At 37.4% G+C, this 12,958-nt stretch overlaps 1 protein-coding gene across 2 annotated transcripts in view; it reads right to left on the reverse strand.

Moving 5' to 3' along the window:
* Window positions 1-12,958, reverse strand: part of Fhos (Formin homology 2 domain containing) — a 792,187-nt gene that overhangs the window by 634,987 nt on the left and 144,242 nt on the right. For both annotated transcript variants that reach the window (XM_081744509.1, XM_081744508.1), the window contains exons 2-3: window positions 9,027-12,552; window positions 6,027-6,120 (exon numbers count right to left, since the gene is read on the reverse strand). In XM_081744509.1, coding sequence (XP_081600635.1) covers window positions 6,027-6,120; window positions 9,027-12,552 — 3,620 coding nt within the window. The remainder of the gene's footprint in view (window positions 1-6,026; window positions 6,121-9,026; window positions 12,553-12,958) is intronic.

Consider the following 12,958-nt stretch of genomic DNA (forward strand, 5'->3'; position numbering starts at 1 on the left):
AAAATTATATCCGCCGGGGGAGGGGGTTGAAGCCAAAATCAGAATGTGAGGGGGATGCTTTAGGACACAATTTTGGTATATTAGCATTTTAGCAATTTATTTTCTTTTTAATCCAGGGATCTGTAGCTCAGCATGAAGAAGGGAGAAAGATCCTAGAAGATTTTTGTGGAAGAAACACTGTTTGAAATACCATACGCATACTCCTGAATGGACTCAGGGACATGAGCGAAGTTAGGAATTGTGTGCTGGGGGGTCAGACCTCATTTTTGACTATTTTCTCATTTTTGACGCTTTTGGCCATCTTATAGGGAGCATTTTTTTTGTCAAGTTGCCTCCTGTAGCTCCGCCCATGCTCAGGAGTAAATGAAATTACACGAAAACAATTTTTCCTATTATTATTATTATTATTATTATTATTATTATTATTATTATTATTATTATTATTATTATTATTATTATTATTATTATTATTATTATTATTATCAATACTGCTACACTCTGTCGAAAAAGTGTAACAGCCATCCTGAACGAGGTTTTTCCTCTTCCACACCAGGCAAATACCGGAATAGAACCGAACATAATAGTCCCAGACCATTTCCTTCCTTCCCTTTCCTCGGATTGTGTTAATCGCTGAGAGACGTCACCTCTCATATGTGTGACGGGCTAACATGGCCATAGAGCCGAAAGTACAGAAACCTAATCCCTAATCTTAATTCTATGCAATATTGCTTACGGAGTATTAATTCACGATAAAAGTTACCGTATTAGGCAGAGGCTGGTCTAGAAGATAAAACTGGGGGGAGAGGCAACCAGAACTCAGACTATAATAGGTATATCATGAGTTTACTGGAAACTTTCAAAAAATATTATAAATAATAGCTCAATTTTTTTTTTGTCAATCACAAAATTGGGGGCCTAGATCCCCTTGGCTCCGGGCTGTATCCGCCACTGATATTAGCACTATCTGATGAGAAAAATAGCTCCGAATCACATTGCCAGTGAATTTGAGAGTGAAAACAAATTAGGTACTGCTACATATGAAGTGAATGTATTATTCCTATGACACAACTAGATAATTTTTGAAACGATATTTCCTGGATTGTCTGTGTATTAACTTGAATATAAGAAGCTATAATCCCCGAACGGAGGAATTTCATGCAGCACCTACCATCTACCGGTCTTTATAAGAAGTAGGTAGTAAAAGAAATTATCTGCACTCTACGCTGTACTGCGAAAGTTAAACGAATGAAACAGCTTCTACCATCTGTTGGCGTAATGAGAAACTCTTTCGCAAAAGTTCCTACCAAGCAATGGGTTTTCCCTCGTCTGTTTACTTCCTTCGACGTAATGCTGCAATTTTGCCAAAACATTTTTTTTTCGTACCTTCTTTTTAGCTACAGACATACTAATTAGAATACGGGAGAAACGTATCTTTATTTTATGTTGTATTTGTTTCTCCATTTCATTTTCATTGCCTTGAGTTTCACATTCTACAGCTGTTCCTTGTAGGCAGAAGTTGCAAAAGCGAGCAATAAAACGACATTACGAAAAAATGTCGTCCTACACTGGATTCGAACCATGAATTGGAATATGTTGTTAGACTACGGTTGAGATTACCAGTGGTGACGGCTCTTAAGGGATGTGACATCAGTAAAAAAAATAACATTTTAGCCTATCACTAGATGCTGAGAAAATTATTACATAATTTATCGTTAAAAGCCGTGTACAAGAGTTATTACATATTTTAAATTTTCTTCCTTAAGACAGTATCGATAAAACGTTATGTTTCTATCAATTCTATATATTCCAGAATTTGTGCATATTACGTTGGTTAATATTCTTCTGGTAGCAAATCTATGCCTTAGCTCGTATGCGTTTGGGTATCGCGGCGACGCCAGCAAGCTAGTTGTCTCCCGGAGCAAGAACTCGCCTTAGCGCCCCCCCCCCCTGACCAAGTATACCAAAACGATCCCCGACTACGCCTTATATTGCCATCACATAGTAATTCTCCTATTCCATTTTTTCTTCAGTGGTAAAGCTTGATTTCAAAATTGCAGTACATAATTTAATTTTTAGTACAAGATAAAACGAATTATTATTTGCCAAATAACCTGAGACTAGAATTCTTGACATATTCTTATAGTCTTATCATAATAACTGCAAATCACAATATTTTTGGAACTATATCAGGATGTGCATATGTGTAGAATGAACCAACAGTCTGTTGCTTTAGAATAAAATATTTAATTATGATAAACAGTCAAGCTGTTGTCTCGAGTATTATACTCGGACATTTTGCAAATCTCTTAAATCGTTGTAAGTTAAATAAAACCCGAAACAGTGGAACTAAAATGTAATTTTTCAGGCTTTTTTTTTTTTTTTTTTTTTTGGCTGCAAAGGAGTTTACAAGTCCTCAAAAGATAGCTTTGAAGCTCTCTTATGCTCTACGGACATGATCCTAAGGCTGGTGAGTCATTGTTGTCCAGTTAAGTTTCTGAGGTTATTTTTTTAAAAAATGATCTTTAGTTTGCTAAAACTCATTTCTTTGCCTTATAGCAAAAATAAATATTTGCCCAGTTTTGTACTCCCGCAATCCAACGCCCCCAGGGCTCAAGCCCCGTTTGCAACTCTTAGTTACGTCACTGTGGGTACTTTATTTCTCGATAACTACTGACCAGATCTGAACCACACTTGGTGGGTAAATAGATAATGGTGTAAGGAGTAAAAAAAAAAAAAAAAAAAAAAAATGTTATTTGGTGGCCATGTTCTGCAAGAAACATGCTCGGCTCTGTCAGATACAGACAATATATTCAGTTAGTTGGCGAAACTGTTTTACATTTATTATTTTTACATAAACGTTGCTTTGCTAAGCGATTAGTATTTTTAGTTTTAAGTTATTTAAGATAGCGAAGTTAGTATGAACTAGTTAGTTAATGTCATATCGCCTTTTATGTGGTACTTTATTTCTCGATAACTACTGGCCGGATCTAAATGAAATTTACTGGACAAGTTACACATCGTTTAAGAGTCTTCATCCCGGCGAAATTAAAATACCACTAATTTTACAGTAATTATGTGATATATTCAAATAGATAAAAGCTAATTGAAATATGGAACAAGACCGCCCTAGACAATATTAATTTGCGTGAGGTACCGTTATCATAAGTCACCTAGCGGCTTTCCGTTTTCAGTTGTTTAGAAACGCGAAAATAAATGCCGATTTTCAAAATGGCTCGAAATCGAAAGCAGATAATTGAGTCGTGATAACGGTATCTCATGTAAAATGATATTGTCTAGGGCGCTCTTGTTTCGCATTTCGATTATCTTTTATCTATTTGAAGATATCACATAATTACTGTAAAATTAGCGGTATTTTAATTTCGCCGGGATGAAGACTCTTAAGAAATAACGTTCGTTATATTTGGTGTCCTAGCTCGGTGAGAGAGGCTCGGCTTCACAACAGAGGCTGTGTTCCACAGCTTTGAACGTCGGGATCTTCTGACTTCGGTTCTCCTCGGCTTGTTCTATAAATTGGTTAGGTATAGCTTTAGATGTGGACACAGCGGCGCAGTAGAGCTCCTGCGTGGCTAAGCGGTTAGCGTACGCTCCTTTGGTGTGGGAGACCCGGGTTTGATTCCCGGCGGGAGCTCATGTGGTTCGGATTCCACGTTAATCAGTAGATCCACGTCTCATATAGCCTCGTTGGTAAACGGGACGTTAAACTCAAAATCAATTCAACTCAACAGTGGCTTAGTGGTAAAGAGCCTACCACTGGTGCGCGGGGTACCTGGCTCGATCCCCGGTCAGATAAGTCTGTAGTGGACAACTTTGTGTTCGTAGGTTTTATTCTTGTACTCCCATTTCCTCCTACATCCTCATCCCACCAATTTTTCATCATCGTTCACCTGTCTTAATCATCTGTCTCTCTTAGCGTAAAGAGCATAAACGTGGGACGTTAAACTGCAAGATTTATATAAATTTTATTAGGATATGTCTAAAATATAGTCTTCGGAGCTAGGCCATGAGACATCTGAACGCCAGTGAAATCGGATAGTAATTTGTTTAAGAAAACAGTTCTTATTATCACCATGAATTCGCGGTCGGCTCGGATCATGGGTGTCCTCAAGTGGGCAATAGGGGTACCTAGCCCCTCGCTGGAATTCAAATAAATCAATAATGTAAATTAAGTTTCCGCGCATGAGCAATATCTTATAAATTTAATTCTCCAATATTTCTTTATTTCTTTGCCTTTTCAACTTCCATTCTAATAATACCTGTTATACGATATTGTCAAAGAAATATCGAGCGAAGCAGGTCAAGTAATAAAGTGTTATCTTCACATTTAGGAGGTCGTGGGTTCGATTCCTTTTGCCGATCATCCTGACTGGAGTTTTCCCCTTTCCTACAAGGCAAATGCCTGGATGGTATCTACTAAACAGGCCCTGGCTGACATGTTACCAAATCCTTTCCATTGCTATGGTTGTTGTTAGATATCCAGCACAAAATGACCTATGAACTGTATCTGGTGATTGTTAAATAAATAAATAAATAAATAAATAGAAAAACATTTGTCATTTTGCTGGAAACTATACTCGGAAGGTAGCACACAAATTAACCTCTGGACGAGTATCACCTCCCGCTATCCGTAGCTGAGTCCCATTATCAAAGGTTACAAATAATTAAAAGAAAGAAAAGAAAAGAAAATGTCTACCAACTTCGACCCCTCCTGCGAAAAACCTTTCTGACGCCAGTGGCTAGAAAACCTTAATTTTGCATTCCGAATGCATTTACTAACTAGCAGCGTTCACCCCGCTTCGCTGCGGTCACCCCGGAACGCAATAAACTTTGTTACTTAGATAATTTTTACTTTTTCGCTTTCAAGTGATATGATAAAAACCATAGAAGATTGCACTAATGTTAACATTATATCGCCTGTCATTTATGTTAACCCGCCCCGCTTCGCTGCGGTCACCCCAACCCGCCCCGCTTCGCTGCGGTCATCCCGGAACGCAATAAACTTTGTTACTTAGATAATTTTTACTTTTTCGCTTTCAAGTGATTTATAGCGCCTGTCAGTTATGTTAACCCGCCGAGTCACAGGGTCATGCGGGTTGCATATAAATACGTTTATTTTTATACCTATGATGAACTAATAACAAAGGATTTGTACGTATGGACACCTGAATGGTCAATTATCTCAAGACACTGGTAATTGAAAATTAAAGTGATATGATAAAAACCATCTAGGGTCCACATCCTAACAACCCCCCAAAAATGAAAGAAATCGGTTCAGCCGTATTAGCGTGATGAGCGGACAAAGGATTTTTTGTACGTATTGACACCTGATTGGTCAATTATCTCAAGACACTGGTAATTGAAAATTAAAGTGATATGATAAAAACCATCTAGGGTCCAAATCCTAACAACCCCCCAAAAATGAAAGAAATCGGTTCAGCCGTATTAGCGTGATGAGCGGACAAAGGATTTTGTGCGTTCTCTTTTATATATATAGATTGCTTGTGAACTTTATTTCTTCTCGAATTACTCTGCTTCTCCTCACGACACCACTGAACCTAAATCTCACCTCATGACCAAGGTGATGTCAATACGAAATAAAGCAGATTTCAAGGAGGTGAGTATGTCGTATGCTATATTCATGAGGTTAAAGCCCCTCATTCATAGCCTTACTACCAAAACTGAAACTCATCAATACCCTTGAGAGTGACGGGGATTGAGTTCAAACTTCAGCCGTGTGACTTGTCTGTAGTTACCCATGTAAACATCAAAAATATTTTAGAAAATTTTTATCACCTATCTTCTGGTTTCGAAAGTATCAATCATGTTTGGCATCAGCCTCAATATTACGCACTCATGAACGTGAACAATGAATGTTACTACACTCAATCTGAGAACTCGAACACTTCTTATTTCTTAATTTCTTTCAACATAAACATATTGATGATGAGGGCGAGTTATGTTGAGCCAGGAACACTTTAGAAGTACTTACTGGAATTCTATCAACTTACTTGGATTTCGCCTCCTTACTGGCACTGTTTCTTCGACTTGAACTGTCAGTTTTTCGAATCACAGTAGCGTCTGTTTCATCTACGGGTGAAACATCTGTAAAAAAATTGGTAAGCGTTACAAATATAGATTATCAACAACTTAATAAATGTTGATACACACTTACATTACTATTATGTAATGGATCAATGCATCTTTTCTGAATTATCTTTAATTTAGCAAAGAAAAGACATATTTCAAAACCAATAAATAGCCACGTAAGCGAAAAGAAGTCGTTCTTTCATAGTATTTGAGATTTTCAAGCATAATTTTTTGAGGTGAAAATGTTTGGAAAAGTTACATTCACAAAAGTTAAGAGGCCATATCACTGTGAAAGTGAAATACCGCTAATTTTACAGTAATTATATGACATCTTCGAATAGATAAAAGATAATCGAAATGTGGAACAAAAGCGCCCGGACAATATTATTTTGCACGAAATACCTTTATGACAAGTCGCCTAGTAGCTTTCCGTTTGCAGCCATTTAGAAACGCGAAAATAAATGCCGATTTTCTAAATGGCTGGAAATCGAGTGAGTCGTGATAACGGTACCCCATGTAAAATAATGTTGTCTAGGGAGCTCTTGTTCCACTTTTCGATTATCTTTTATCTATTTGAAGATATCACATAATTACTGTCAAATTAGCGGTATTTTAATTTCGCCGTGATGAGGCCTCTTAAGCGTAAATATACATTTTTTTTTAAAATTTGACTCCATAAAAGGAAACAGTCAAGAAGCTATAAAGAATATATACACAAAATATGGCTTTGAAATCGAGTAACTTTTACCAAAGTTATTATATGGAAAAAAATATTGTATTATTATATTTTCAAACTTTTAATTGGTTGATTTTATCCCTCTTTACTTTCTTATTTCAAACAGTAAGATTTTTTTCCTAAGACTGGAAAAACACAAACATCCAGTAAACAGAAACACGCAAATACTTGTTTTGTTGAATGGTTCGTTGCACTAGTCATCATCATCATCATTAATAATAATAATAATAATAATAATAATAATAATAATAATAATAATAATAATAATAATAATAATAATAAATTGGGTAGGTGCACCAAATATAGAACATGTTCCTAATGTGGAATAACTAATTATATTCTTTACTATGTTTTGCCAGCGTGTAAAATTATTGTGAACGTGAAGACCTGTTCTCTCCCTGCCTAGGTATAGAGTCTAAACGTTTTATACTGGTATAGCAAAGCATTTTGTTCCGCGTAATATCTAATTTTGTCGCCAAGTTTCTTTTTCCTGAGACCATTTGGATGATTTTCCAAAATTCATATTTTTGAGATCTTAGGGACATTTGCTTTGTTCTGTGTACTCGTTAACTATGATCGACATCTGTCTTGTAATATCAACAAGTCTCTCTCCTCGATAGTGATTTATGACAAGCAATGCTTTCAGAAGGATGGTACTTCATTGTAGCTCTCTTTAGATACAATCTATGGGTCACTGTGAATGTATACGTTCAAGAAGTATATTCATCAGTGGCGTATTTAGGGGCTATCGGGCTCAAGCCCCGCTCCAAAAAATTGCCAGTTTTTCGCATTCCACGTACAACAATAATCCTTCTTACCATTTCTAAGAATGTTATTGACTTTCCATTTTCTTATGCTCTTTGTTCAGAAATAATACTGAATTTGTCAAATTTCATTCCATGTAAGAACTGCGTTCTTTTTTTCTCTTTCTTTCGTCCATTCTACTCTTCTGTTTCTTTTTTCTTAGTTGTTTCTTCCTTTGTTTCTCCTATTATATTTTCGACCATTAATTTGGTTATATACTTTCAAGTCGGCCGTCGTCAGTAAGCGAAACTGGTGTTCCACACCAACTTACATGGATATCAACATAAGGGTACCTTAGTTATTGAAGCAAATTAATATTTACATTGTTTAGTTATAAAGAAAGGTAAATGTTTGAATTAAAGAACATCAAGTGGGAGAGAATAAGTAGCCCAGGAAATTATATAGACCAAGATGTTGCTTCCTTTTTATTCCAGTGATAGAATAAAAGTTTAGATTCGCTGCTAAATTTTTTGAGTGCATCATATTACGTAAGATTCACCAGTTTGCAATCCTTGCCATTAAAACTACAATCAGTGTATTTTAGCTTCAACTTAGCTCAACATTTTCTTTTAGGTAAAAACGTAAACAGATAAAACCGAATATTTCCATTTTTTTCTAAAATGAAATCAGTTAAGTTGAAGTGAGGTGACAAATATTCAACATGTGTTCGCAGGTGCGTCAATTCAGATTTACCTGGGGAGAGGGTAATATCCTCTATCGATATACGAGTTTCACGTTTTTTTCCTAGTATATTAGTAGACAGTCAATTAAAATATATTCAATTTCAAACTCAGGTTGGCAATTGCCCCTACTTCCCCGTGTTGTGCATAGGCCACCGAAATAAAATCATAAATACGCCACTGATATTCATACTGCATTTTTATTAAATAGATACAAAAATAAACGTCCAGGTAGGTTTATTAATGACCAATGGCACATAGCCCATTTTGGTTCTTTAGGTTTCAATCTGTACCATAAGCAAGACGAACACAATTGTAAAATTTTAAAAACCTTGCCACTTATGTCTGCTTTGGACTAATTTTCTGAGAAATGAAAAGATAAGTGGTTTGTATCGTAAAATTTTGAACAGGAGAAAAAAAGAAATTACATGGTGATGTCCCCTGTTTATTTCATTCCAATATATATATATAATCTATCACATTCCCTAGTCATTCTTTTCTCTACCCATTTGTATAGTCACAAAAGTAAACTTTTCTGGAATATTTAACTTTCTACAGCAAAATTAATCTATATTTTTGGACAAAAAAAAAAATATGTTCAATACCCTTGATTAGGTAAATAAATGCCTTAATAAAGAACAATAATGAAAAATCAAGGGAATAATACTGGAAAATAATACTCATTTTAGAGTAACACTCACCTTTCTTTGTCGAATTGTCACTTGGATAAGATGGTGGAACCTCAGAAGTCTGAGGGCTGTAATTCACAGCATCGATAGGACTCACAGGTGTTGCAGAGCCAAGTATGTCGTCTATGTTTGTGTGGCTTCCGATGAAGAACTTTAGATTCCTCCGAGCCCTCAATGCCTCTCGTTCTTGTTGCTTTTCTTTAGTGTCCTCATCTTCAGATTGTTCGTTTTCCACAACATTGTCGTAAGGAGATTTTCTTCCAGTTTCCTGCTCTTCATCTTCGTCAGCTTTCGCCACAGATGCTGATCTGCATTTTGAAAGAGCTGGAGGAGTTTCTAATCCATCTGGACTAGTTCTATCACCAAGAGGAGCTGCCACAGTTTGTTCTTCGTCTGGAAGAACAAGCGGAAACTTAGGCAACTTCTCATCATTTGCTGCAGCATTAGTTCCTTCTTCTGGTTTGTTTTCTTTATCTTCTTCTGAAGATTCCGAACTTTCAGACTCGCTTTCCTCTTCTGATGAGGAGGATTCGGAACTCTCTGACTCAGATTCATCTCCCTTTTTCACAGTCCCTTCCTCTCCAATTGTCGCATGAACTTTAGCAACAGATCTACTACTTTTTATCCTCTTTACACCTTCAGGAACATTATCCGTACTGTCTAACCACCATGGTCTTTCTCCAGACTCTTGTCGCCTAACCCAAAACATTCCCGCACCTGCAGCTAAAGCACGCATAAGGAATGAAGATTGGTGTGCAGCAGCTTCACTTTCATTATCTTCCTTACCTTCTCCTTCTTCATGTTTGTTCTTATTGTCTTGCACTTGACAGTTCAATTTTGTGCTTGACGGAGGTCTTGGAGGTTTCTCAGATCCTTTAGATGGAGAGATTCTCTGTTCCGGAGACGCAGAATTGGTTCTTGATGATGAAACCGAGACTCCTGTTACTTTTCTAGTAACTGAAGGGGATTTAGCGACCCTTCGGACACTTGCAACACTATTCACACTACTTTTACTTGATCTTAATGTGACTCCTTCATCCTCACTACTGCTGCTAGAGGAAGAACTGCTTGATTCTGAACTGCAAGAAGCAGATCGACTAACACGCCGAAATGATCCACTACGCCTAACCATTTTACTTCGAGATGAAGTACGCGAAACACTTCCTGGCTTCTCATTCTGGTTTTCTTGGTTTAATTTACCTATAGATGGGGAACGCTTTGACCCTCCTTCTGGAATTTTTGAACCTGATCTAGTTTTATTCAAACTTCCTGTTGAAGGACTTGGTTGCAATGTTCCATTACTATCTTCAATTTTTGATTTCGATTTGGTCTTGTGAAGTTTATGAGCAGACGAACTAAGTTGTAATTTACTACCCGATTTGCTTGGTTTAATACTGTTTTCCTGAGTTGTTTCTTCAACGGCAGTGCTTTCTGAGCTCTTTCGTTCCCGTTTTGCTTTTGCTTGTTTCTCACGCAATTCGTCTTGTTTTCTCTTATATTCTTCAGCTTGTCTTTCATCTAAGTCCATGTTTAGCGTTGATTTTCGGAAATCTTTATTGGCAATGCCTAAAGATGGAGACTTTTTAAGGGAACTTTGAGATGAAGAATGTTTCACACTTTGACTCTCACCTTTATCATGGTGATCTGGTTTTGGAACTGGTGGTGGAAGTTTATGAGCAGTTGATGTTTCATTGGTAACTAAAGTTGGGCTGAACCTCACTGAGGATTTAGAATGAGAAAGAGGGGAAGGTGGAGGAGTAGTTTGAATTCTTGGTGATGTTTCAGAGGAAGACGAGGTCTTCTTTGTTGTGTCAGTCTCATTCGAACCAGGAAATTTAAAGTTACGAGTAGATTTGGATTTGGTAAGGGAATTACTCCTCGACAACGGCTTACTACTTTCACTAGGTGCATTGTTCACCGCTTCTGTTTGGTTAGTTGTCACTGATCTTGCTGGAGATGGTGGTTTGGTAGTTGTTGGGGTTACGTCTTCTACTTTGCTTGTTTGGAGTTTGTTCCTTTCATCCTTCTTTTCCGAGTTTACAATAGTCGAAGATTTAGGTGTATCGCTTTGCAGTATGGAGGGTGACTTAGTTTTAGACTTGTCCACAGTTTCCGTGGTTGTGGTGGAAGATATTCGACTTGGTTTTTCGACTGAAAGTGGACTTTCCTTTACTTCCGTTGTAGGTGATGTAACAGGAGATTCCTTTTCACCTCTAGATGAACTATATGAACTATATCTGGAGCTATATTTTGACACAGGTGAATAACTACTATATCTGTCTAAGTATGAAGACCATGGTGTAGATGAATATCTCGAACTATATCTGGAATACCTTGAAGTATCATCTGAACAATCGGCCTGGACTTCCTTTGTTGCCGTTTCTGGTCTAACGGTTGGTCGTGGAACTTCCCGCTGTATAATACGAGCAAAGTCTGATGGCCTAGTTCTTCTGAATGTTGATGATGGATTTGGTGATGTGCCACGTGTAACAACAGTCATAGTTGTTGGAACGACTTCCTCTTCACTACTACTTTCTTCATCACTACTAGTAGAAGATTCTTCTGATTCTGATGAAGAAGAAAGCTCAGATTCTGTTGGTATGTTTTTGGGTTTTACAGGAACAGTAGTTGTCGATTCCGGTATTGACGGTTTCGGAGGAGTTGTGACGGCGGTATTACCACGGAATTTATCAGCAATTGACGCTACCAGGCTGAAGCTCGAAGGGGGTTTCTCTGTACTTGGACTTTTGATGTCATAGGTAGATTTTTTATCATCACCCCACCGGCTGGTACGTGTACTTCCATATCTAGTAGAATATGTTGTAGGTGGCGTATCGCTAGTTTTCGAGAATCTAGAAGAGGTTAACGAGTCTGTATTTGAAACTTTACTAGTGGTAGAATCGTTCGCTGTCGAGGTGCTTGAAGAAGTGTTGGTTTTATTGTCATCAGTGGAATCCTTACTTGTTGATCTACCATAGGTCGGTCGAGTAGTTGGTCTACTATACAGACGATAAGACGGATAACCACTGCTGCTATAACCTATACTTTTATCTTCTGTCGTTGGGCTAGCATCACTAGTAGGCGATTTTACTGTACTAGTAGATGATCCACTAGTTGTACCACTACCTCCGCTGTTAGTTCTACTAAACTGTCTGCTATAACTAGATCCATAACTGGACACACTACTACCAATACTTTTGTCCTTGTCAGTCGTTGGTGAAGCAGCTTGATATGAACTGTAGTTTGTACGGGATGTGCTCGAAGAACTTGGAGTTGTTTTACTGCTACCATAGTCCGATGTATACCCTGAGGACGATGAACCTAGTAGACTAGTTCCGTATCTATCTCTAGATGTTGATCGGTCTCTGGCACCAGAACCATAAGATGAGGTAATACCATAAGTTGATCCAGTGGTCCCTGTAGTACTTCCTACTCCGTATGTAGAACGATATCCGGTGCGGTATCCTCCAGTGGTGCTAGCTGAACTCGTCGTGGTTGACGATGGAGTACTTCCACCGAATCGACTTCTGCTGTAATCCTGAAATGCAGAGAAATATCTCTAAGTTAAACCAAGCATTTTTACGGTATATACTGTTAAATTACATAAGTGTTAAACATTTATCTACACTTAATCCTTGTCCATCTTTTAATGTTTACCCTGAAATGAATGTTTTACTATAGAGTCCTTGTGCTACTTGTTAGATTTGTTTTGTTAAAGAAATTCGTAGTACAGAATTTACTGACCGATAGAAACTTACTTCCTAAACAATGTTAAAGCTTGGCGTTCGTTCTTTATCACAGAAATAAGAGAAGCAAATAAATACTAATGTAAGGATGAAACAAGTAAATTTTGTTCTAGATTGAGAAACTAAGGAAGATGTAGAATGTAAGGGGACCCGATGGTGAAACTGTCAGTGAGAAATATGACATACCTCATTATATTA

The sequence above is a fragment of the Thermobia domestica genome, chromosome 17 (genome assembly GCF_964235325.1).
Source record: "Thermobia domestica chromosome 17, izTheDome1.hap1.1, whole genome shotgun sequence".
Classification (NCBI taxonomy): Eukaryota; Metazoa; Arthropoda; class Insecta; order Zygentoma; family Lepismatidae; genus Thermobia; species Thermobia domestica.